The sequence below is a fragment of the Acinonyx jubatus genome, chromosome C1 (genome assembly GCF_027475565.1).
Source record: "Acinonyx jubatus isolate Ajub_Pintada_27869175 chromosome C1, VMU_Ajub_asm_v1.0, whole genome shotgun sequence".
In the NCBI taxonomy this organism is placed as follows: domain Eukaryota; kingdom Metazoa; phylum Chordata; class Mammalia; order Carnivora; family Felidae; genus Acinonyx; species Acinonyx jubatus.
The window spans coordinates 25,111,822-25,138,189 of record NC_069381.1 but is presented as its reverse complement, the minus strand read 5'-3'; the positions used below and the strand labels follow the sequence as shown (position 1 = coordinate 25,138,189).

The 26,368-nt window shown below is 46.9% G+C and overlaps 2 protein-coding genes across 5 annotated transcripts in view; one reads left to right on the top strand and one right to left on the bottom strand.

Annotated features, from left to right (window-relative positions):
- Positions 1–22,025, top strand: part of CSMD2 (CUB and Sushi multiple domains 2) — a 595,308-nt gene extending 573,283 nt beyond the window's left edge. Inside the window, exons 61-71 of one of the 4 annotated variants that reach the window (XR_008293800.1) lie at positions 1,741–1,914; positions 2,252–2,325; positions 5,884–5,995; positions 6,566–6,745; positions 13,661–13,726; positions 14,421–14,582; positions 16,075–16,187; positions 17,574–17,661; positions 19,050–19,188; positions 19,391–19,606; positions 21,887–22,025. Coding sequence is in view for 2 of the 4 variants with exons in the window: in XM_053211042.1 (XP_053067017.1) it covers positions 1,741–1,914; positions 2,252–2,325; positions 5,884–5,995; positions 6,566–6,745; positions 13,661–13,726; positions 14,421–14,582; positions 16,075–16,187; positions 17,574–17,661; positions 19,050–19,188; positions 19,391–19,550 (1,268 nt within the window). In the remaining 2 variants the exon portion in view is untranslated. Of the gene's footprint in view, positions 1–1,740; positions 1,915–2,251; positions 2,326–5,883; positions 5,996–6,565; positions 6,746–13,660; positions 13,727–14,420; positions 14,583–16,074; positions 16,188–17,573; positions 17,662–19,049; positions 19,189–19,390; positions 19,679–21,886 lie in introns of those variants that run through there. The other 3 variants (XM_027059738.2, XM_053211042.1, XR_008293801.1) reach the window with 3 other exon arrangements.
- LOC106973225 (interferon-induced transmembrane protein 3-like) lies at positions 12,351–12,901 on the bottom strand. The gene has a single exon (XM_053211057.1). The coding sequence runs from the start codon at positions 12,899–12,901 to the stop codon at positions 12,515–12,517; it is 387 nt and encodes a 128-aa protein (XP_053067032.1). The 3' UTR covers positions 12,351–12,514.
- Positions 22,026–26,368: the final 4,343 nt, after the last annotated feature.

The window sequence follows — 26,368 nt, the reverse complement described above, 5'->3', positions numbered from 1 at the left end:
CACATCTGATGCTCACAAGGACATATCCTGGGAGGTGGGCAGAAGTCCCTTCTCCGGTGGCTGATGGGGAAGATGAGGCTCAGAAAAAGGACCTGACATAGTGAGTGAGTGACAAAGTCTAGTCTGAAAACAATCATCGATCCAATTTTCTCTGAAACTCTCACTCAAATTTATAGCTCATGCTATCACCACTAGAACTTTGAAGACAGGAGAAAAGAATAGACATAAAATTTAATTTTTCATTTTAGACTGCTTCAATAAATGGAACTTCAGAGCCACATATGATCGACATGAGGCCCTTTCTTTTAAGCGGAGCACATTAACAGTGTGAAGACCCATCCAGCTGCTCCCCACGGCAGCTGGTTTGTTCGGGGCTTGGCGATTCGTAGAACTGCCACAGCAAGTGTTTACAGAAAAGAAGTGCAAGTTGAGCGTGCTTTCCGACCAACACGACACAAGAGTGCTGGCGGTCCCCTGGGCCTACTCACACCACACCACACACCACTGGTTGTTTATTATCTTTGGGCCTGATAGCTGTTTCAAAGTATATTCATTCAGGGTGCCTGGGTGGCTCCGCTGGCTAAGCCTCCGACTTCGGCTCAGGTCACGATCTCCCAGTTTGTGGGTTCAAGCCCCGCATCAGCCTCTGTGTTTACAAGCTTGGAGCCTGGAGCTTGCTTTGGATTCCGTGTCTCCCTCTCTCTCTCTGCCTCTCCCCTGCTCAAGAGCTCTCTCCCTCAAAAAAAACAAACATTTAAAAAAAATTTTTTAATAAATAAAAGTATATTGGTTCTAAGAACAAAACTACAGGTAGAATCCCTCTGTGCTTATTTTAAAAGGCATCAAAATCACTATTGCAGGCAACCCCCTTTAAAACACAGGTCTGTTTCTGCAACGTCCTAAGGAAATAAGAATTTTTAGTAAACTATGTATGCAAACGCTTAAGACAGTGAGCTGAAGGGACAGAAGAGGGGCCTGCCTTTATTCTATTTGCTGTCACACAATTTGAATTTGGTAATCATTCTCTAGTGAATCTCCCTGATGACCTCAATGAAATGGGCACATTCATACACTACTCGCTGCAGCGTAAATGCACACTTTTTGGAAAGCCATTTCCAGTCCACGTCAAGACCTGTAAACACGTTTAAACCTTTAAACATACGAAGTCCTAGAGAATCCCCCTAAGAAAACACTATCAGGGAAAGAATAGCCCTATAACATCTAAGGTTATAATAATAGAAAATACCTAATACAAATGATTAGCTATGATAAACTACAGTTACGGCACAACCTTTCATTGCATATGTGGCCAGTTGTGATAACGGTGTCATTAACGTGGAGAGTGTTTACACGCTAATAAGCAAACAAAGCAGGGTTTACAACACTTGGACATCGGGTTCACAGCCATGCACAAGGTTACATACAGCCGAGCGTAGGCTAGGAGAGAATGAACATCAAAGTGGAAAAAAAGTTTCGGTAGTGAGTTTTAGCTTATTTTTTCTCAACGTTCTACACTTCCTAGAACATTACTTCATTACTTGGGGGATTATTAACAAGCAGTTTGAATATGGAAAGGAGAGGAAGCACACGGCAGCAGGTGTGAGAGGCAAGTGTGATCTTTTCCCCGGGGCTGCCCCCGTGTGCAGAGTTCAAGTAGAACCAGGAGGAAAGCCAGCCTGGGGTGGCAGACTGGGTTCTAGAAAGCAACTCAGACCTGCCTTTCTCCCTTTGTCTTTCCAGCCGTGTTCTGCGGAGATCCTGGCGTCCCAGCCCGTGGGAGGAGAGAGGACCGAGGCTTCTCCTACAGGTCGTCTGTCTCCTTCTCCTGCCAGCCCCCTCTGGTGCTGGTGGGCTCACCACGGAGGTTTTGCCAGTCAGACGGGACGTGGAGTGGCACCCAGCCCAGCTGCATAGGTAAGAGGTGGTCTGGGGCAGAGTGTCCCAGCTGGTGAGCATCCTTCTCTCAGGCCCAAGATGATGCCTTTCCTTCCCTGTCTTCAGTGCTCTCATTTGCAAAAGGGAACAAGTCCTCCTCTGAGCTTCTTAAAGCAGGGTGTGATATTGAAATAGCCAGAGTGAACTTGCTGCCGGGGATCACATAGCCCGGGGGTATGACTCGGGTGGAGATACCTACAGGTGGGGGAGGCAGGATCTGGCTCCATTTTCCCCTCCTACCCCTATTTCTCAGAGTAAGCAGAGGCGATGAAAGCTTCAGCGCCTGTGTGGTCTGTTTCTCTGTTTTGCAATCCAGACCCAACGTTGACCATGTGCGCAGACCCCGGTGTGCCGCAGTTTGGGATACAGAACAATTCCCAGGGATACCAGGTAATGAGGTCAGCCAAGATCGGGCCTTCCTGCCTCCTGTCCCTTCACATCGCTGTCAGCCTCGAAAGACTCAGGGATCTTCCCTGGGGCAGCACCAGTGGGACACAAAACCTTGGAAGCTGGAGACAGGAAGCGCTCTGCCTCTTTGAACCGTGCCACACAGGAGCCCATTCAGAAACAGAAGGCACTTACACCAATCCAAAAACCTGATGTGGGAGAGCAGATTCTCACATACTGACAGCACCACTTCCCAGCAGGCCCATGTAGTTGGGGCGGGTGGTTATGGAAAGACAGAGATGAGTGAGACAGATAACCTTCTGTCCTCACGGCACATATCCCCTACTCACAGACACAGGGCTTAGACAGAGTGGCAGGAGCGAGCAGATGCCACACGGGAGGCAGGCTCCATGGACACCTTCCAGGAGGATACAGGCTTCATGGACACATCTCAGAATGAGCTTCAAGGAGAAGGAAGGGATTTGGACAGCCATGGATGGGACGCACAGAATAGAGAACAGGAAGCAGGAAAGTACGGGTGCGTTCAAGGCGGGACGATTAACTGGAGCCCAAGATGTGCCCAGAAGAAATGGCACATTGGGATCCAGCCAAGGAATGTGACTCATTCACTCAATCTGCATTCATTTAACAATATTTAGCGGCATAACCTCTCCAGGTGCTAGGAATACAGTGGGAACAGGACAGGCCAGGTGCCCGCTCTAGGAAGCTCTCCATTTGGTGACAATAAACAGGATAATTTCTGACAACAATAAGCATTACGTACCATATAATATAAAGGGGTGTGATGGGGTGGGTTGCTATTTTAGGAAGCGGGGTGAGGGAAGAGGCCTCCTGAACTTGAACTGTGGCCTCTGTGATGAGAAGGGCCAGCCCTGGGCAGAGCTGGGTGGGTATTTCTGGCAGAGGGAGCGGCCAGTGCAGAGGGGTGTCAAGGCAGGGGAGTGCTTAGCAGGTTGGAGGACTGGTAGGTGGGCGAGCCAGCAAGTCCGGAGCATTGCGAACAGAGGAGAAGAGGCCAGAGAGCTGGGTGAGGTTTGGAAATGGGGCATTGTCTTATAAAGTTAAATATTCACACATGCTGTGACCCAAGAGCTCCATTCCTGGAAACTAACCCCAAAGACACTCTTGCACATGTTACCAAAACATGAGAAAAATTGTGGTAAAGTCACACAGTGGTGTATTAGCAGGGCAGATGAATGCACTACAGCTCTACACGATGCAGTCAGCGGGGAGCCCCGGTGGCTCAGTCGGTTAAGCACCCGACTCTGAATATCAGCCCATAATATCAGCCCAAGTCACGATCTCACTGTTCATGAGTTCAAGCCCTGTGTCAGGCTCTGCACTGACAGTGTGGAGCCTGCTCAGGATTCTCTCTCCCTCTCTTCCTGCCCCTCCCCACTCTCCCTCTCCCTCTCTCTCTCTCTCTCTCTGTCCATGTCTCAAAATAAATTTAGAAAACTTTTTTTAAAAAAGAAACATAGTATGGGGCGCCTGGGTGGCTCAGTCGGTTAAGCGTCCAACTTCCACTCGGGTCATGATCTCGCGGTTCATGAGTTTGAACCCTGCGTCGGGCTCTGTGCTGACAGCTTGGAGCCTGGAGCCTGCTTTGGATTCTGTGTCTCCCTCTCTCTCTGCCCCTCCCCTGCTCATGCTCTGTCTCTCTCTGTCTCAAAAATAAATTAAAAACATTAAAAAAAAAAAAAACCTTAAAAAAAAAAGAAAAGAAACCTAGTATGGAATGACAAAGGTGGTATGATGCTATTTCAAAAAGATTAAAACTAGGAACAACATCGTTGAGAGAGATATGTGCCTATGTGTGATAGAATTCTTTTTTAACAAAGCAAGGAAATTAAAAACAAAATTCAAGGTAGTAGTTACCACTGAGGGGGAGCAGAGGAACAGGGCAGGGAAGGAGCACACAGATAGTGACAACTGTGTCACTAGCCTTCTAGCCCTTACGTGGAGGGGTGCACTCCACTTAAGATGTACAGTTCCTTATGACAGGTCATTTCTGTATATGTTCCACATAGACTTTTGCGTGCATCAAATATCACATGATAATTTTTTTAATGTTTATTTATTTTTGAGAGCGAGACAGAGAGCAAGCAGGGGAGGGGCAGGGAGAGAGAGGGAGACACAATCCAAAGCAGGCTCCAGGCTCTGAGCTGTCAGCACAGAGCCTGACATGGGGCTCAAACCCACAAACTGTGAGATCATGACTTGAGCTGAAGTCGGACGCTTAACCGACTGAGCCCCTCACGTGATAATTTTTGAGAAGAGAAAGCCATGGGCCAGGTCACCTAGGGCCCTCAAGGCCACAGTGAACATTTTTGGTTTTATTCTAAATGTCACAGGAAACCATTTGAAGGTGATTCTGATCCAGCATTTGCACGCTGTGGAGAGAGTGAATGATGGGGGTTAAGGAGGGAGGCACCAGACAAGTAGGATGCTGTTGCAGTGGCTCAGGAGGAAGGAGGAGTGACAGTGACACGGGGAGAAGTGAAGGGGTCAGGGTGGGCTTTGTAGACAGAACCAGAGGACTTGGTGGATTGGAGGGAGAGGCTGAAGCAAAGGGAGGAATCAAGGCTGTCTTGAGGGTTTTGATTTGCACAACTGGATGGACAGAGGTGCCGTTGCCGAATGAGATGATGAAATTCAAGACACAGCAGTGAGGCCTGGAGGAAGGGAGTACGAGTCAAGAGTTTCACTTTGCGATTGAATTTGCTCCTGTACATAATAGGGACACGTGAGTGTTCTTAGCTGGGAAATAGTGAAATCCGAGTTGCAACTTAGGAAGCTGATCTGACCCCGCCATGCCACGCAGAGGGCAGAGGGAGAGATGGAGTCGGTGGCTGCAGGGGTGTAGAGTTGGACAGTGAGGGCTGGTGGAGGGTGAGGATGGGGAAAACAACTGAGCAGAGACTTAGATGGCAGGAAGGTGGCAATTCCGTCCGACAGATACTTACAAAGCAAGTGCCAGATGCAGCTATCTGGAGAGAAGACAAGTCTCCCTTCCTTACGGAATGTATCGACTCGTAGAAGAAAGAGACACGCACAAGCAGTGATTCTGTTTCGTGCAGTGTATAAAATGCTTTCAAATCCACCACTGCATTTGAGTGTCAGGACACTGTGCTGTAGACGTGGCAGGGCTGGTCACCCCACGCTCCCCACCAGAAGACTAAGGCATAGAGTCCCCTACAGCCTGTCACTCAGTGAGTAGACGTGGAAGCCGCAACTCTGATCAAGATCTTCTGATTCTGAGTCAGGCACTCTGTCCGCCACAGCGGAGAGTGATGCTTCCAGTAACAGCATTGATCTGGCTCCGGGGCCTGGGTGAGGGCTTGCGGAAAAGGCAGAGTGGAAGCTGCCTCAAAGGGGGTAAATAATATTTAACCGGGCAGAGAAGTGGAAGTAGGATGTTGCAGGTGGAGACAGAGGTGTGGGTAGGAGCTCGGTCACGCGAAAGTAAGTAGTCAAGCGACAGGGTGTGAAGCATCGCTGGGCAGAAAGTGATCAAGGAACCTTCCCTCCTCCCCACAGGTCGGAAGCACAGTGCTCTTCCGCTGTCAAAAAGGTTACCTGCTTCAGGGCTCCACCACCAGGACCTGCCTTCCCAACCTGACCTGGAGCGGAACCCCGCCCGACTGTGTCCGTGAGTGCAGACTTCACCTGCATCCCACGATGGTGCCTCTTGGCAACACGTTATCTCCCCCAGCTGGGCACTCGGGCCATGCTCAGACGTTCTGGATGACGGGGAGCTCATGACTTCTCATTGGTACCAATACTGCGTTCTTTGTAGTCCTTATCCCTTGGGGCCTCACGGAAGACACTGCCACACAAAAGCCTTTCTGATACTGGAAGGCAATTCCTATGCCTTAGCAAAAAAGAAAGAACTTTCCAGTGGCAGCAAAAACGAACTGCTACAAGGTCAGCCCTCAGGATGAAAGATTGCAGGCTTTTGACCATGATTATTCCTCTTCCCTCAGGAAGAGTGCTGCAGTACCTCCAGACTGACTAAGCCAGTATCCACATCACCTCCATCGTAGCCATCTGTATAGACATCAAGGCTGGGATGGAGGGGAGATTTGGGGAGGGCATGCTGGACATGAAAGGGGCCTAGAAAGCAAAGGAAGGGGATGTTCCATCTAGGAACAGGAATGGACAGAAGGCCTTCTGAGGACCCTAATCCCCCAGGCCCAACACCATCTTTCCTCTCATCCAGCCCACCACTGCAAGCAGCCAGAGACGCCAACCCATGCCAACGTTGGGGCCCTGGACTTGCCCTCCATGGGCTACACCCTCATCTATTCCTGCCAGGAGGGCTTCTCCCTCAAGGGTGGCTCCGAGCACCGCACCTGCAAAGCAGATGGCAGCTGGACAGGCAAACCACCCATCTGCCTGGGTGAGTGTGCCTGCTCGGCGAACTTCTCCAGCAGGGGAGGCCAAAGGTGACAGCTGAGCTTGGGGGGAAGACGGCAACAGAGAAGGAAGAGGGGCGCCTGGGTGGCTCAGTTGGTTAAGCCTCCACTTCTCGATTTCAGCTCAGGTCATGATCTCACGGTCTGTGGGTTCAAGCCCCACGTCAGGCTCTCTGCCGACAGTGCAGAGCCTGCTTGGGATTCTCTCCCTTTCTCTCTCTCTGCCCCTCCCCCCGCTCTCATTTTTTCTCTCTCTGCCTCTCAAAATAAATAAATATTTCTTAAAAAGGAAGGAAGAGATGTGATTTCCAGGAGCTGGATCCTGCTTCTGATTTTCTGAGGTATTGAGCCTCTAGGAGATGTCAGTCTTGAGAGGCACAGGGTAAAGCCATCCCAAATTTTATTTTGCTACCTTCTCCCAGGATTATGTGTAATCATTTCCACCAAACCAGAATAACTCGTTACACATAGTATAACCTTGATAAAACAGCACCCACCCACAGATCCCTTAGCATTACCAAAATGCCCCAGACCTCCCTTCCCCTCGTCTTCATTCATTCATTCTGTTTATTGAGCATTATCACCACACATGTCTGTGCTAGGGATAGGGAATTGGAAGGTGAAAGACACAGACCCTGTCCTAAAATAGCTCACGTTCAGCTGCAGAAGACACATTATCAAATGTAACCGAACCTTCAGGAACATGGCAATGCACTGAATGCCGTGGGGATGAGGAGGAAGAGGACCAATTCAGCCTAAGTAGGGGAGGAGAGAAACCAGGGAAGGCTTCCTGGAGAAGGTGATCTGAGTCCAGGCTTAACAGAAGGGTCAAGCAAGGATAAAGGATCAGTTTGGTGCTGGAACAGCATTAAACTCTCTTACAGATGCTGATCTCACCATATTTCAGGTGCTAAGTAGTGTAAGCACTTTGTGTGCGCTAACTCATTTAATCCTTAACAATCATCCTAAGAGGCAGGGGCTATTCAGATTTAACATATGAGGAAACTGAGACACAGAGAAGTTAAGCAACATGCCCAGGGTCACCAGCTGGTAAAGGAAAAGTGCTGAGATTCAGATCCTGAAGATCTAACTTCAGAATCCCTGTTCCTAAGTACTTTGCAGTTCTGCCCCTCAGGGAGAGAAAGTGTCAGAGTCAGAGCCTTTATCAGGGCCAAAATGTAATACTATTCTTGTATTTTCACTGCATGAAGTGTTGTACGTTTATTTTACTTATGAAAAGTAGTATTTGTTCTCCATATGTGGTAGTGAACTCTTCTAGAGTACATTTAAGTTCTTATTGTGATAATATAGTCATAATATAAAATTTACCAAATGAACCATTTTTAAGTGCACAGCTCAGTGGCTTTAAGTGCATTTACCATACTGTGTGCAACCATCACCACCTTCTCCAGGACACTTTCATCTTCCCCAACAGAAATTCTGTCCCCATTATCATTTGTCTCAAGATAGTTTTTGATTTCCCTTTTGATTTCTTCTTCAGTCCATTGGTTGCTCAGGAACATGGTATATAATCTCCACATATTTGTGAATTTTCCACTTTTTTTCTTATAATTGATTTCTAGTTTTATATCATTGTGGCCAGAAGAGATGCTTGATATGATCTCTATCTTCTTAGATTTATTAAGAATTGTTTTGTAGGCCAACATATGCTCTGTCCTGGAGAATGTTCCCTGTGCACTTGAGGAGAATGTATATTCGGCTGCCGTTGGGTGGAACGTTCTGTAAATGTCCGTTAAGTCCATCTGATCTCATGTTTAGTTTAGGTCCAGTGTTTTCTTACTGATTTACTGTCTGGATGATCTATCTGTTGTCGAAAGTGAGGTATTGAACTCCTCTACTGTTATTGTATTGCTGTCTGCTTCTCCCCACAGATTTGTTAATATTTGCTTTATATATTTAGGTGTCTTGATGTTGGGTGCATAAATATTTATAACTGTTATATCCTCGTGATGAATTTAACCCTTTATCATTATCTAATGAACTTCTTTCTCTCTTGTTACAGTTTTTGGCTTGAAGTCTATTCTATCTATATAAATATAGTTTGCTCCGCTGTTGGTTTCCATTTGCATGGAACATCTTTTTCCTTCACTTCGTTTTCAGCTACATGTCCTTAAAAGTCAGTCTCTTGTAGGCAGCATATAGTTGGGTCTGGAGTTTTTGTTTGGTTTTTGTTTTGTCCACTCAACCGCTTTCTGTGTTTGGATTGGAGAATTTAGTCCATTTACATTTAAAGTAATTTTTGAGGGACCCCTGGGTGTCTCAGTCGGTTAAGGGTTCAACTTTGGCTCGGGTCATGATCTCACGGTTCATGAGTTTGAGCCCCACATGGGACTCTGTGCTGATAGCTCAGAGCCTGCTTCTGATTCTGTCTCCCTTTCTTTTTACCCCTCCCCTGCTCACACACTCTCTGTCTCTCTCAAAAATAAATAAACATTTAAAAAAATTACAGGGGCGCCTGGGTGACTTAGTTGGTTAAGCATCCAACTTCAGCTCAGGTCATGATCTCATAGTTCATGAGTTCAAGCCCCACATCCAGCTCTGTGCTGACAGCTCAGAGTCTGGAGCCTGCTTCTGATTCTGTGTCTCCCTCTCTCTCTGCCCCTGCCCCCACTCACACTCTGTCTCTCTCTCTCAAAAATAAATAATAAAAAAATTTTAATTATAAAAAATAAGTAATTTTTTATAAGTATGAACTTCCTGTTGCCATTTTCTTAATTTTTTTCTGGCTGCTTTGTAGTTGCTTTCTTCTTTTCTCACTCTCTTCCTTTGGAATTTGATGAGTTTCTGTAGTGGTACGTTTTGATTCCTTCCTCTTTTTGTGTATCAACTATAGGTTTTTGTTTTGTGTTTACTGTGAGGCTTACATAAAACATCTTATAATTATAGCAGTCTTTTAGAGCAAATAACAACTTAACTTTGAGTGCATACAAAAGCTCTACGTTTTTACACTCCCTACATTTTGTTTTTGAGATCACAATTGACATCTTTTTATATTGTGTATTCATTAACAAATTATTGTAGTTATAGTTACTTTTAACACTTTTGTCTTTTAACCTTTACACTAGCGTTATGACTGATTTACCCACCACAATTACAGTATTAGAGTATTCTGAATGTAACCATCTATCTTTATCAGTGAGCTTTATACATTTATATGCTTTTATGTTTAGATCTTTTCTTTTACTTGAACTCTTACTGTTGAACCTTGTGTAGCTGTACATCCAGTGTGTCCATGGCGTGGGGGGTGGCGGGAGGGAATTCAGGAGCCTTCTATGTCACCATCTTGCTCTGGAGTCTCTTCAAGAGTTCTTTATATATCTAGAATATAAGACCCTTATCAGATACAAGATTTGCACATATTTTCTCCAATTTTACGGGTGGTCTTTCGCTTTATTTTTTGTTAAGTTTACAGTACTCTATCCTTTATTTCACTCCTCACCTAAAATGAAATTAGACTGTCAATTTTAAGCTCCACTTTAGTCCTGTGTTACATTGTTTTTTCAAATGTGGGAGGTATTTTTTACAGCCTTATTGAGATATAATTGGTACATTAAACTGCACATATGTAATGAATACAATGCAATTAGTTTGGACTTTTTTTACCTTCTTTTGAAGGTCCTTCAAAAGAAGGTCCTTCTTTTTACCTTCTTTTGATGTCCTTTTGAACACAAAAGTTTTTAATTTTAGTGAACTCCAATTTATCTATATTTTCTTTGCTTGTTTGTGCTTTCATATCATATCTAAGAAACCACTGCCTAATCCAAGGTCATGAAAACTTATGCCTGTGTTTTCTTCTAAGAGCTTTATAGTTTAGCTCTTACATTTAGGTTTCTTTTGTGGGGTTTTTTTGGTGCGGGTGGTTGTTTGGGATCCAAATTCATTCTTTTGCATGTGGCCATCCAGTTATCCCAGCACCATTTATTGGAAAAACTATTCTTCACTATTCTTCATTGAACTGTCTTGGCACCCTTATCAAAGATCACTTGACCATAAATATGTGAGCTTATATCTGGATCCTCCATTTTATCCATTGAGCCGATGTCATTGATGCCTCTATGACATTACCACAGGTCTGATACAATAGCTTTGTAATAAATTTTGAAGTTGGGAATGTACATCTTCCTTTTTGTGCTTCTTTTTCAGGATTGTTTTGGCTCTTCTGGGCCCCTTTTATTTCTAGATGAATTTTAGGTTTGGATTTTGAAATTCTGCAAAGCAGACAGCTGGGATTTTGACAGGGATTGTGGCAAATCTGTAGGTCAGTTGGGGGAGTGTTGCCGTCTGAGCTATATTAAGTCTTCCAGTCCATGAACATGGAATGTCTTCCCATTCATTTAAATCTTTAATTCCTTCAGGGGCGCCTGGGTGGCGCAGTCGGTTAAGCGTCCGACTTCAGCCAGGTCACGATCTCGCGGTCCGTGAGTTCGAGCCCCGCATCGGGCTCTGGGCTGATGGCTCAGAGCCTGGAGCCTGTTTCCGATTCTGTGTCTCCCTCTCTCTCTGCCCCTCCCCCGTTCATGCTCTGTCTCTCTCTGTCCCAAAAATAAATAAACGTTGATAAATCTTTAATTCCTTCTAATGATGGTTTGCCATTTTCAGCATATAAGTCTTGCACTTCCTTGGTTACATTTATTCTTAAGTACTTCATTGTTTTTGATGTTACTGTGTACTTATATATAAAAACACAAAATGCTTTAGATGCAGTTGAATTTTACCTGTCCCTTCCTGTGTGACCTTGGGCAAGGCTCTTCACCTCTCTGCCCCTTAGTGGGTTTCTCTTCTATAAAATGGAGACAATAATCTCTACCTCACAGGTTTTTTTCATTAAAATGTTTCATGTTATTTACTTATTTTGAGAGAAAGCATGAGCAGGGGAGGGGCAGATAGAGAGGAAGAGAGAGAATCCCAAGCAGGTTCTGCACTGTCAGCACAGAGCCTGACATAGAGCTCGATCTCACAAACTGTGAGATCATGATCTGAACCAAAATCAAGAGTTGGACACTTAGCCAACTGAGCCACGCAGGTACCCCTCTACCTCACAGTTTTGAGAGCAGGGGTAAGTGAAATAACATGAAATACATGGCCTAGCATAGATCCTGGCCCATAAAATGCTTTCTCCCTCTCACTCCCTCATCTTATAAAACCTAAGACAATTAAAGGCATTTTGTTCATAAATTTGCTTTTACTGAGTCATTGTGGAAAGTTTCTCCACAGCCTTTTGCAAACACAAACATAAGCTAACCTCCAGAGTCAGAAGGATTATGCTAAAACCCTGGCCTCCTAAAAGAGACAATAGGGAGAGTCAGCCCTTCCTTGGTGACAAGACAGATATTTCTGTTGTTTCTGTGTCAAATAAGGAAAGACATTAACATTGGCTGACTGTCACCTCATTTATTTATCACAGACCTATAAGGTATGTTTCAGTATTTGCCCATGTTTCCAATGAGGAGACAGAGACTCTGAGTGGTAAAGTAACTAGTCAAGGTCACACAGCATTAAGTAGCACTACTGGGACCTGAACCTAGACTGTATGGCTCAAGCCCAAAACTTGTGCTTTTGCACGTGCTTTCGCCTGTGAGGGCTTCTCAGTCTTTTATTGCCCACACACATAAGTGCTTCATTGAATTCAGTTGTAGACTGATGTGTATATAAACTGCTGTGAAAGGGGTGACAGCCTCAGGCCATGGGCAGCTACTAGGAAGCTCCATAACCTTTTAGATCTCTGAAGTTGCTTAGAGAATCATCAGTGAGCCAGTGACAAAAATAATGGTGAATATAACAATCAGAAGGAGGCCCAAGACCAGGTGCTGGATGTGCAGGCACTCGGTGGCAGAGTCATAGGCCTGGGCCTCTGTCACATCACCCACCCTCTTCCAGTCCCTGGGCTTCACAGAGTAGCCCAGGCAGCACAAGTTCACAAAGACTATGTTGAACAGGGACCAGATGATGTGATCACGCACAGAGGTTTTGCTGTGAATGCCGATCGTGGTGGTTGCCATGGGATCCAAGCCCTGGGTCACCCCAAGTACAGCCACCTCGTGCTTCTCCTTGAGCATCTCATAGGTTGGGGGGGATGTGGTGTGGATGCCGGGAAAGTAGGGCTGAGAATTGCAGTTCATAGTGCCAGACGGAGCAGCTGTTGGGGGCTTCTTAGTCTTCATATCCTCACTCCAAAGGAGGGAAGCACTCCACTGAAACCCCCACAAATGCTCAAGGAGTTCGCTTTTGATTGGTGGAAGGTCCTCCTTGGTGCCAGGCATCTGGGAGCAAAGTAGAAACAGTCCGGGACAGGGCTGTTCAAACTAGGGTCATCCGTAGGGACGTTCGGCAGATCTCTGTACCAGGGTGAGAAAATAACTTTATTTTCCTTTACCCTTTACTGAAATTAGCATTTCCTTTCATTTGGAATGTAGACAAAAACCCAAAACAGTGTTTACAACACCTATAACTCTGTAACCAGTAAAAATTGCAGAGATTTTCATATTATCATTCTCGCTGATATCGTGAAATATTGCGTATGTTCCTGACTAATGTTCCTAATGAAACATTAGGGTAGTGACTAGACCTGCTGCCAGATCCTGTTACTTAATGCAGTAGTAAAGAATCACATATCTCCCTGCATCCTAGTTCTTTGTTTAGTATTTCAATGACTATAATCGATAGAATGGATTTCCCTTTAACTCTTTACGTTTGATTATTCTGAGAGGGGCCCATAGCATCACCAGACCATCAAAGTATCCACTCCCAGTCTAAAGAGGACAAGTGCAAAACAAGATCTCAAAGAAACCATTGACCTAATGTCAGAGAGGTGGTCATTATTTCTCCAGTAGAGTGTAGACCAGAGGCTGAACCTATTTCCCTCCTTTCTCTTTCCCCAGCAGAGGTGCGGCCTAGTGGGAGACCCATCAACACTGCCCGGGAACCACCACTCACCCAGGCCTCCGGTAGGTATGGTTCAGATCTCTGGCTCAAGAAACTGGTGTTGCTTCCTTCACCTAGTTACACATGACTTTCTAAGTACTCAGTGAAAGGATGTGAAAACTGTCTACAGAGCAAAACAGGTTTCCCCACCCCAAACAGACTTCAGGAGGAAGTGAAGGAAGGAAAGGAAACAAAAACCTCATCCAGAAGAGAGAGCCCAAGCTTTCCAGAAACACATCCAGAACTTGGAGCTCTGGAGCCATTGATTACCACAAGCCCAGCCCCCACCCCCCAACCCAGTATGTGGTCATACAGACACAAAGACCCAAGTCCTGCCTAGGGAGCTTCCTGGAAATGGTTACATTTTTAATACAGGTATTGTATCTTTCAAAGTGTGATGTCCATAACTGGGCACATAACTACAAGTGTGGCCCGACCAGTGCAAGACTATTATAGACTATCATATCCTTTTTCAAACTTTATTCTTTTATGTACCACATTAGTGTGTTATACAAGAAGGAAACTAGATTTGGCATCATATTCAGCTCTAATTCCATTCTGGATCACAAGAGGACTCGAGCACTCCACCATCCTCCCCTGTGTTAGGTGTTGGGGGAAAACAATCTCAGTGAGTGAACTGGGATCAGCCATCAGGTGGCCGCAATCCTATCAACACATATGTAAGTCCCTCTCATATCTGCTCCCCAATTCCTCTAGTTCCTGGTGATGTTTTTGCCAAGAATTCCCTATGGAAAGGGGCCTATGAGTACCAGGGAAAGAAGCAGCCAGCCATGCTCAGAGTGACTGGCTTCCAGGTTGTCAACAGCAAGGTCAACGCCACCATGATCGACCACAGTGGAGTGGAAGTGCACTTGGCTGGTAAGGAGCAGGCCACCCCCTGGAAAGCCTGGGTGTGGCAGGTGTGGGTGGGCCCACGCCCTCTGCAAGAATGTGTCTACTCTCATTGCGTCCTCCTGTCCTTGTCTGGTGGGGAGTGGGCAAATAATGTGTCTATTCATTTTTGCTTGCATGATAAAACCACTGGGACTAAAATGAAGTGGTTAGATAACAAACAATAACTGGAACATAAAAGCACTCCTAACTAAAGAGGAAAGAGACCAATATCTCTAAAACTGAACCAAAAATCGGGACAGAGAACTCCCAGAAGCCAAAATACAGACAGACAATAAACAAAAGAAAGTACACGTTTCAGCAGTAATCAAAAAACTGAAAGTAAACACAAAATGCCATTTTCTACTTATCCCACTAAGATTTTTTTTTTAAGTGACAAACTTTAGTGCTGGTCAAGGTCAAGTGAAGACACTGATGCGGTGAGGGCCAAAGTATGAAACAGTGCAATTCTAGAAAACAGTTTGGAAACTTGTGTCAAGATCTTTGAAAATGAGTGAACCCATTAATTATATTTCTAGGAATTTTTTTCTTAAAAAGTAGCTATGGAGGGAGTCAAACATTTATGAGTAAAGGATGTTCACATAACAGGGCCATTTGTATCATATCAAAACTGGAAGGAGAAAATTGTCCAAAATTAATGAAATGGATGTATTAATTATAAGAGATCTGATAGATAAAATAGCTTCCCAGTTTGGGGGAAAATGGACCTATCGTAGTGCACGTTAAATGTGACTCCAGTTTTTAAAGGAAAAATTATATTCATAAGAAAGAAAGCTGGAAGTAATTACACCAAAACGTGAACAGGGGCAATTTCTTAGTGATATCAGGAATGATTGTGATTTTCTTCCTGCATCTCTGCATTTTCCAAAATTTCCCCAATTTTCAATCTTCCTATAATCAGAAAACTAAATCTCTCAGAAAACAAATGCAAAGATAAAGGCATGCCTGAGCAAATGAAGGCACATGTTAATACACAACCCACGTGCACTCATATCCGCCCATTCATGCATGCACACACCAGCACAGCTGAGCAGTCAGTTTCACTCATCTGCTGTAAGACATAGTCATAAAGATGTGCACATAACCCCGTGTACATGCCTCCTGCATTCCCACACCCACCGAATTGTAAAACATACTCGTGTGTTAACTGACACATTAATGTATCCAAAGTCCTATTCACTTTATTCCGCCATGTTCATGTTTTAAAAGGGTCACAATCACAGGCCAGTGATTTAGTGGTCAGTAACACACATTTGCACATTCGTGCACATCCTCTCATTCAGCCCACACAAACTCATGGGCAACACTATACTTACCTACTTATGGTTATGCATGGAATGTTTATATCAACATCTACATGTGAAATTTCACCAGGACAGTCACACCCACATCCCCACAAATATGGGTTTGGGGATTTTTTCCAGATCTTTAGTCTACTCTCTGAACTTTCTTTTCCCAGGAATTTACAAGAAAGAAGATTTCCATCTCCTGCTCCAGGTTTACCAGATCACAGGACCTGCGGAGATCTTTGTGAATAAGTTCAAAGATGACCACTGGGCTTTAGATGGGCATGTAAGTTCAGCAAAATCTGCCCTTGACCTCCCTGTGCCCTATCCCCACCCCTGATTCCCAGATCACTGGCAGGGAATGGGGGAGAAGAGAGTGGAAACTCGTAGGATCAACATGGAAACTTGGGGGGGGTGGTTCTTTGGGACAAGGACAGGGAGCAAGGGAGCCCTCGCCTGCTCGTGAAGTGGGTAAAGGAAAAGATAAAGGGACCAGGAGGCTGAGTGTCCAGAGGGCCAGCACATCTGAGTGATAGGGAGTAGGTTCTGATGTTAGAGCAGAAAGCAAGGAACTAGAGGTCAGCGGTGTAAGAGTGAATTCAAGCAAGCTGGAGGTAATGACATGGTGCCGGGACATGGGAAAAGGTGGTGGGTCCCGGGTGACTACCTCAAATATCCACTCACATTTGAGGATGTGGATTACAGATGATTTAGCACAGCTAGAAGACCAAGACATAGGGGAGGAGACACAGCTTCCTTGCCTTCTCTTGTGGGGGAAGACTTAGCGCATTCTAGGGCATTCTGAAGGCAGAAGGCAGGTCCACAGTGATGCTCCTCTTCCAATTTCACAGGAGGGGAGCTGAGCATCATGTCACGTATCACACCCTTGGCTTCCCTGTCTTGGACCTTTGATGCTAGAAATGGAAGGCCGGGAAGGAGGGAGAGGTCACAGAGGCCAGAGTAGCAGAGAGTTGAGGAGTCAGGGTGCATCCTCAGGGACAAGACAGCAGGTGGACGACTGTGGATTTGTGACTTCGCTTTTCAAATACATAAGGAGAGGGGCACCTGGCTGGCTCAGTCAGTACAGCATGAGACTCTTGATCTCAGGGTCATGAGTTCAAGCCCCACGCTGGGCATAGAGCTTACTTAAACATGTAAGGAGAAGCAAGTGGCTTCCCCCAAGGGCTGGCACATCCGGTTAGTTCCTTGGTATTCTTGAGAGTATCCTGTGGACCCCCCTTGGATACCCCATTGGGTAGCGAAGACCCGGCTGCTTCAATAGCAGTAGTCCAAAAGCCGTGCAAGAACAACAGACCCTACCATGCTGGGAGGGTCGCCATAGAGAACAGGGGTCAAAGTTAGGAGATGGATGGGGCTAGGAGTACAGGCCATGGGCTAGAAGCAAATAGAGCTCTGGAGGGCCAAGCCGCTGGAGCAGCTTAGGACAACAGCCAACCATCAGGCCTACTTCTGTGGCCACCCGTGCGTGGTTTGGGGCACAGATGGCGCAGTCCGCCTAGAGCACAGTGGACGGAGGACCCCACCTTGGGGATGGAGTAGGAGCTGGGAGGCGTGCAGTAGCCAAACATCCTAAAGCATGCCCTCAGCTGAGCAGCACACGGGCTTTGTGTCCAATGCCCCCATCTCACTGCCTCTGCCCTCACCCTCACAGGTCTCCTCAGAGTCCCCCGGAGGTACCTTCATCTACCAAGGCTCCGTCAAGGGCCAAGGCTTTGGACAGTTCGGCTTTCAAAGACTTGGTAACTAGCATTGGTCCCCTGGAAGGGTGTACTCGTGGCGCAGGGGAGACACTTGAGTGCTGGGGCAAGGGATTGACGTTCAACAGCCAGATCCAGGGGTCCTTAACCATTTGGGGGCCAAGGCCACCTTTGAGATTCTGATAAAGGCTATGGAATATGTCCCCAGAAACAAGCGCATAGACATAATACGCTCAATCTTTGCCAAACAGTGTCAAGGCCCAGCCTCAAGTTGAGACCCCCAGCTTAAAGGACATTGGGTCTCAGATACAGCTGCCAGCAACACCACCCAGCCAGCCCTCGGGCATCACACAGACACCCCGAACAAGCAGACGTGGGGTTATCAGGAGTGCCTTTACTCACAGTGCCCTTTCCAACCCCGAGCAGTCCCGGAAGATGGTTCTCCCCTAGCATCTTGCTGCTACACCTGACTGCTACACATCATTGGCATCCAGTGTCCTCACTTCCTCGCTGGCCTTGACCCAGAGCCTCCCGGTCAGAGCCTCAGACTCTAGTTGGAGGAGGGCACCTGGCTTCTCAGAAGTGGTGGAAGGGAGGCAGGAGGCAGTCATGGGTGCTCAAGGGTCAGCTCCACACATCTGGGTACTGACACCCACCATTCCCAGGGGCTCTGCCTGCCTTTCTCGCTGCTCTGACCTTCAGGAAGCTTCTCCTTGTCTTAAGCAGAAATCTGTTTCCCTGGTTCCCACTCCACACTGTTCCTGCCCCAGAGGTATTCTTAGCTCCCCCTTGTGAGCAGTGTGGAGTAAGACCTCTGTCTCCTCCCGATGCACGCAGTCCCTCGGTCCCCTGGCCCCTCAGCGCCACACACCAGAGTTGGCCTTCACCGCTGACTCCCTGTCTCCCGAGGCAGACCTGTGCCCTCTTGGAGCCACTAAGCAGGCAGTGTTGCCTCCCCATGGTCTCCAGAGTCCTCCCAGCCTTGTGCTAGGAGGGCCAGAACAGAGGAGGGGAGACGGTCCCCAGGCTGCTCAGCATCTCCTGTCCCCACCCCCCCCACCAACACCAACACCAGAGCAGCTCACCCTCACCTGTTTTGTGTTGTGGCTTCCTTGTAAGCTTCTATCTGATAAAAGGCTCTGGTAGACAAAAGAAGTTTCAAAACTTCTGAAGGGCAACACCCTGGTAAGATTTTATCCTGCCACACGGCTTTAGGTTCTCTGGCAGATGGGCTCCCCCAGGACTGATGGCTGTCGTTTGCATATGACCTGAGGGACTGGTGTGGGGAGTCTTCTCCCCAGGGAATGTCTGAGTGTGGGGGGAGGCAGCTGCAGAAGGTGACATCCCTAGCCACGGCCACACCTCCCGCTGGGGCCGTCCCCTCAGATCGTGTGTCCGTGAGCTGAGGTTTATGCTCTGGGACTTTGCAGACCTCAGGCTGCTGGAGTCCGACCCCGAGTCCATCGGCCGCCACTTTGCTTCCAACAGCAGCTCGGTGGCAGCCGCAATCCTGGTGCCTTTCGTCGCCCTCATCATTGCAGGCTTCGTGCTGTATCTCTACAAGCACAGGTACAGGGGAAGAAGGCGGCATGGGGGGAGGGGGGCATGCAGGCCCATCACCCACCCCAGCCCGCCCACAGCCTCCCCGGCCCAGGAGAGCTGTCATCTTGGGAAAGGAAGTAGAACTTCCTACTCCCTCCCTCTCCCCGTTCACACCCCTGAGCCTCTCCCTCTTTTGACGTTTTGATCACTCTCTCTCTCTCATTCCCAGGAGAAGACCCAAAGTTCCGTTCAATGGCTACGCCGGCCACGAGAACACAAACGTTCGGGCCACATTTGAGAACCCAATGTACGACCGCAACATCCAGCCCACAGACATCATGGCCACCGAGGCGGAGTTCACAGTCAGTACAGTGTGCACAGCCGTATAGCCACCAGGCCTGGCTGCCACCGCCGCCGCCACCGAGAGCCCCGCCTCCGGCAGCCGGTGAGAGGGGGCGTGGGAGGCAGTCACGTAGTGGGCTTGCGCCGAGACACGCGCTCCCACAGCCGCGTCCAGTGGGAGGAGCCTATGCCCTGAGTGCCGCGGGGCGCCAGACCCTGAGCGGGGCGCTTCCCTGTGCCCTGTCATTATCCCCATTAGATGGGAAAACAAGGTAGAGAAAGGAATTCATTTGGCCAAGATCACACGCCTAGTAAGTAGCAGGGTCACAATCCAATCCATCCAACCCCAGGCAGGCGGACTCCAGAGACTGTGCTCTTAGCCCTTTGGGCTTGGCAAAATATCTAAGCGGAATGTATTAGTGAGGGGTCTCCAGAGAGAGAGAGAGAGAGATGTATACACACATAACACATACCTAAGATATACATACCTATCTATGTGTGTATATGTATATACACATATATGCTTATCTCGCTATAAACATCTAAATATCTATATCCACATAGAAAGATGTATGTATACGTATATCTAGATATATAGAGATATCCATATAGAGACGCATGTATATTGTATATATACAGGGAGAGAGAGAGAGATTTAGTTTAAGGAACTGGTTCACATGATTGTGGGCCTGGCAAGTCTGAAATCCGCAGGGCAGGCCTGCAGGCTGGAAATTCCATCAGGAGTTGATTTAATCTTGATCCAATGGCCATACGGAGACAGAATTCCTTTCTCTTCAGGGACTTCAATCTTTTCTTCTCGGGCATTCAACTGATTGGATGAGGCCCACCTCCGTGGGGTGGGTAATCTGCTTTACTCAGTCTACTGATTTAAATGTTAACACACCCAAAAAATTCCTTCACAGCAACATTTAGACTGGTGTTTGACCAAACAATTAGTGTTTAACCAGAGCCTTGGCAGGTTGACATATCAAATTAGCCATCACCTAGAGCATGATAGATGGGCTGACACGATCCCTGCCCGCCTCCAATTCTCCCCTTCCTTCTTTGAGTCCACTTTCTCCTCTAGAGTATTTCTCTTGCTTAGGTCTAAGCTTAAAATTGTAGGTATTGAGATAATTTATACATGAGATGAAAATTATTTTCAGAATACATAAAGGCAACTATTGAGTGCAAATAATTAAATTATTGAGCTTTTCTGCATCCTTTTACATCCATCTGAAACAAACATTTAAAGGAAGAGAAATTATTCCAGAATTCCAGAATTAGTTCTGAGGTTTCATGTCTATGATCCCTGTGTACTTTTTCCTACTCAGAACTCATACAAATAGAAGCAAAAAAGAAAAGGTAAAATCCCTTCCGATGACATAAATCAGGCCTCACCAGTGATCAGTAATGACTCTGAATTTCGAGTTGCTGAATTACTGAACAATATAAGGAAGAAACCAGAATGCCCTCTGACCTGCATATCCCCCCCCCACCCCAACCCCTGCTCCCTACCTCAGGCTCCACTGGGTCCCCATGCCTGCCTGTGTGCACAGTGTGTCACCTCTGGGTCATGTGCAGTTCAGCAGCCCTCAGCATCACTCATCATGAGCATTCAGGGCCTCTGAATATTCCGCCCAGCCCACAGCTCTCCACAGCGGGCTCTTCTGGCGAGGGGCCCACCTTGTCCTGCCCAGAGCAGGAGCACAGCGAAAACACAGAGAAAGCTGCTCTTGGTTCATGGAGGCGATGTACGAAAAACCATGTGAACACACACACCCATCTTTAGAACGAGTAATTAGGTGATAAATTCAAATAATGCCTAAAAGAACAGCTGAAATTAAAATAAGAACCCAAAAAGGCAATTCATGGAGGCCTGTGGGGTCAGTGAGTGAGGGGGCAGGGTGCAGGGCTGTGCTATGGGCTTTCATGGGCCCTTTTCTTCCATTAAAAAATGTATATTAAACATGGTACCTTACAACAGTGTTGTTACAAAGCTGAATGGAACTCAGTCCGGACTGATTATTACAGGTCCATTATTATTCCGATTTTGAAAGAACTGGATCTTGAAAAACATTTTCCTGGGCCCCTACGTGAGCCCACTGTGGTGGCCCCTAGGCATTGGGTCTCCTGTGCCTAATGGGTAAGTCGAACCGCCAGGGAAAGAAGACAGTATTGGGAAAATGCATGTCCTGCTGTGGGTGTTCCCCACCTATACCCGCTCTCGGGTTCGGCAAGATCAAAGGTCAAGGTAACTAATTTCCTTCTTTCCCCTTTATTCCTCTTTGCTTTGCCTCTTTTCTCTCGCCTGCTTCTGCTCCCCACCTCACCCTGCCCGCCCCTCTCATTTACAATCCCCGCGCGATCCGTTTGTCCCCAGTTGTCCAGGGGACAGGCCGTCAGCCCCCTGAGCACAGTGCCCGGTGCCCATCTTCGTCTGTCTCTCTGCCCGTGTCTGCTACTGCTGGGACTTGGGTCCTCACCCCGCCACCACCTGCACCCGCCACCCCAGAGAAGACTCCCGCTGGGCCCCGACTTCGGGGCAGTACAGAAGAGGGGCTGCAGACGGACACAGGAAGCTTATGGATTTAAAACAGCAAAGCATCTTGTGGCTGTGGGGGTGGGGGGGTGCCGAGCACACACAGACACACATGCCTCTCCTTCATTTGAGTCCTGCGAAGAGACCGTGGAAGTTAAAAAAAGAGAAATGTGTGTGAAAGACGCCCCCCCGCCCTGCTCCCCACAAACACAGAGAAGAGGTGAAGAGGAGGCTGCACGCCCCGCCGGCCCTGTGTGAGGAGGTGGCGAGTGTGTTAGGTGGTCAGTGTGTAGAAACCAGCCGTCCGCAACTGGCTGTTCTCCTGCAAAAGTGACAGCAAGGATTACCCCAAGGGCAGGAAAACATCTTAAGAAGTACTTTGGAAATCAGTTTATTTTTTCCAACAGAATTTTATTGAGTTCTAAACCCAGTGAGTTAAAAAGTCATTCTGGGTCCTGGGCAGCACTGGGGAAGGAAGGGTGGTTTGGGGGAGGTAGAGCAGGAATCTGGCCTCGAGTCTAAGGTCAGGTCTGGCTGTCAAGTGACAAAGAGAAGAGAAGCGAGGCTGTAGCCCAGACGGAGATGCCGAGTCGGCAGCATTGGGAAGGTGCTGATACAGCAGAGCAGGCCTATCCCAGTGTCCAAAAACTCATGGCTGCCTTGTGTTGAGTTTCTTCTCTGTGCCTGACACTTTAGGTGTATCATTTCTAGACCTTACAACAACCCAAAATGTAGGAATCGTTATTCCTGTTTTATAAATGAGAAAACAGAAGCCCAGAAAGGTTGAAGAGACGTAAGCCACACCGTAAGTGTGGAGTCAGGATGCTAACCCAGGTGGGTCTGACCCCAAAGTCCACTACACCAGCTGCCAGAAACCCAGGTCTAAAGGGGCACCAAATACAGGGAGGAGCAGGTGAATCTGTATAGTAGGACTATGGCCGGGGCTGGTGGGCCAGGCAGAGGACTTGTGTGTCCTGTCTGGGCTCTTCTCCCTCCGTCTGGGCAGCCTCAGGGAAAGGGACCTCCTAGAGCTGGTGCTGCCCCCTTGGCCCCCAGCAGCCCCTGGCTACAGCAGACACAAGACCTGGGAGCTCCTGAACGGAAAGAACGGAGTGAAGGAAAGTCACAACCTCTCCAGCTCCTTGCGAGAAGATTTGATTAATTCTGAGTTCCACTGTGCTTGGGTCCTTATTGAATTCCATACAAGTATTGTTGGGACACTAGCAAGTTTAGGAATCAAACTGTGGCATTTAGAGCCATTTTCTCTGTCCTCGGGAAGGTCCCTATGGGCTTAAGCACCTGTGCACGTGTGACATGCTGGCCTGAGATGTTCATATCACATATACTGAAATAAATCGAAATGGAAGGGAGCGGAGTGGCAGGGACACCTGTTCTTCAACAGATGAGACGATCTGCCTCACAGTAAGAGGGGCCGAGTACAGCGAGAGGCGTCAGTTCCCAGCAGATGGGACTGAGGCTGACAATGGCGGGAGCCCCGTGTCACCCACACCCGCTCTGGGTCACAGTGTCCCTGGGCTTGGCGGGAGAGGGCCAACTCAGCCACACACACTCACGCACTCATATCTCTCTTTCCCGGAAACAAATGCAGGAAGTGCTTTGGCTGCTCCCTTCCTCCCAGACCAACCAGTGGACTCCTCCACCAGCCCTGCCTCCACCCCCTCCCCTGTGTCCCCGCAGATGCCCAAGGAGCACATGCCAGGGGGGGCGCCCAGCACTCTGCTGTGCATTACCGTTTCCCACCTCCGGCATTCCTGCACCACCTCCAGAGGGTCGGAAGGAACCGGGGCAGTCTAGGCCTTCACTCGCCATCCACACCATACACCCACCACCATCCCATGAGGAGGAAAAAAAAAAAAAAAAAAAGTAAAACAAAAACAAACAAAAAAATCTTTTGTACAGAGATATATTTTTATTATACAAAGTTTGTACAGTACCAAAAAAAGAAAAAAAGGTGTACATTTTTTTTTCATTATTGTAGGTAAACGGTAGTGGAAGCCTTTTTTGTAAATGTAATAAAATGTATAAATATGGTTTTCAGAAAACATCAAGGACTGTAAATATGTAATCTACACACCTTCTTGGCTTGTCTGCAGTATATACATTTAATTTATCTGTCTCTGTATATGAGGCTTCCCCTGGGGTCCTGCATTATGGTACTTTCCTGAATTTGAAGGCAATTTTAAATTTTTTGAATTCAAATAAAATATAAATTTTTGCATTGGTTTCTTACATCCTAATGGCCTTTTTCATGGCTAGGGGGCAAATGTTTCTTGGGGAAGGGAAGGAAAGACACATTTGGGGCCAGAAGCCAAGAGTGGAAATGTGGAAACCTACCATATACAAAAATTAACACAAAATGGATCACATACCTAAATATAAGACCTAAGATATAAAAGCCCTATAAGAAAGCATGGGGGAATGCTTCATGACATCCAATTTGGCGATGCTTTCTTGGATAGGACGCCAAAAGCACAGGCAACAAGAGAAAAAATAGATAATTGGACTTCATCAAATCTAAAAACTGCTTCAAAGCACGCAATCAACAGAGTGAAAAGGTAACCTACAGAAGAAATATTTGCAACTCATCTGATAAGGGATTGATATCGCCCAAAATGTAAAGAATTCCCACAATTCAACAACAAAAACAGACCTGATGTTAAAATGGGCAAAGGGCTTGAACAGACATTTTTCCAAAGAATATATACAAATAAACAACAAGCGCATGAAAAGTTGCAAAACATCGTTCATCATTAGGGAAATGCAGTCAAAACCACAGTGAGATGCCACCTCACATCCATTAGGACTGTGAGAAACACAGAAAAAGGGGACCTTGGTAGCTCAATAGGTTAAGCATCTGACTTCAGCTCAGGTCATGATCTCACAGTTTGTGGGTTCACGCCCTGCATCGGGCTCTGTGCGGACAGTTCAGAGCCTGGAGCCTGCTTCGGATTCTGTGTCTCCCTCTCTCTCTCTCTCTCTCTGCCCCTCCCCCACTTGTGTCCTCTCTCCCTCTCTCTCCCTCTCTGTCTCTCTCTCAAAAATATATAAACATAAAAAAAAAAAAAAAAGCCAGAATATACCAAGCATTGGTGAACATGTGGAGAAAGTGGAGCCACAGTGGAGTGTTGGGGGGAACGTAAGGTAGTACAGCCGCTGTGGAAAACAGTATGGAGGTTCCTCGAGAAACGGACCACTACATGATCCAGCACTTCCTCTTCTGAGCATGTATCCAAAAGAACTAAAAGCAGGGTCACAAAGAGATGTACGCACACCCAGGCTCATAGCATTATCTGCCGCAGCTTAGGGGTGGTAGCAGCCCAAATGTCGACTGACAGATGAATGGAGACACAAGATGTGGTGCATACACAGTGTAGTAGCCTGAAAAAGGAAGGAGATTGTGACACATGCTACAACATAGATGAACCTTGAGAACGCTGCGCTGAGTGGAATGAAGCAGTGAAATCAACAAGACAAATCCTGCATGAGTCCATAGAAACAGAAAGTAGAATGGTGGCTGCCACGGTGTAGAGATGACATAAATAAAAAACTTGTTTAAAAAAGCATTCCAACACTAGCTGAATACAATTAAACAAGCAATTGCAAATATTAAGTACAACACACATCAGGGGAATGCAAACAGGCATACAAGAGGAAGATACGAAATAAGAGTTTTCACCAAAAAAAAAAAAAGGACAAACACATCTTAGAAATTAAGACCAAACTGCAAAGTATCCAAGGGACAACAGATTCAGGAAAAAAAGTATAATCAAGGGCATATGGGAAGAAAATTAAAATGTGTAAGAAAACAAAAATCAAAGGAGTAAAAGGTAAGAAAGTGAGATACAGAAGACAAAGATAAACTGATTTACGTGCAGTAGAAATCCCTGAAGAAGGAAACATAAATAAATAGACCAGAATTAATATTTAAAATTATGCTCTCAGGGTCACGTGCTTCAGCTCTGATCTCACGGTTCGTGAGTTCAAGCCCCGAGTCAGGCTCTGTGCTGAAGCCTGCTTCAGATTCTGTGTCTCCTCGCTCTCTGCCCCTCCCCCCCTCTAAAATAAATAAACGTTAAAAAAAATTTAATTATGCTCTCAGAAAACTTTCTAGAATTAAAAGAAATTACCGTAGGGGCGCCTGGGTGGTTCAGTCGGTTGAGCGGCCGACTTCGGCTCAGGTCACGATCTTGCGGTCCATGAGTTTGAGCCCCGTGTCAGGCTCTGTGCTGACAGCTCGGAGCCTGGAGCCTGTTTCGGATTCTGTGTCTCCCTCTCTCTGACCCTCGCCTGTTCATGCTCTCT

Bases quoted from the DNA above. Each gene is read 5' to 3' on its own strand.
- LOC106973225 (XM_053211057.1), bottom strand. From the start codon at position 12,901: ATGAACTGCAATTCTCAGCCCTACTTTCCCGGCATCCACACCACATCC.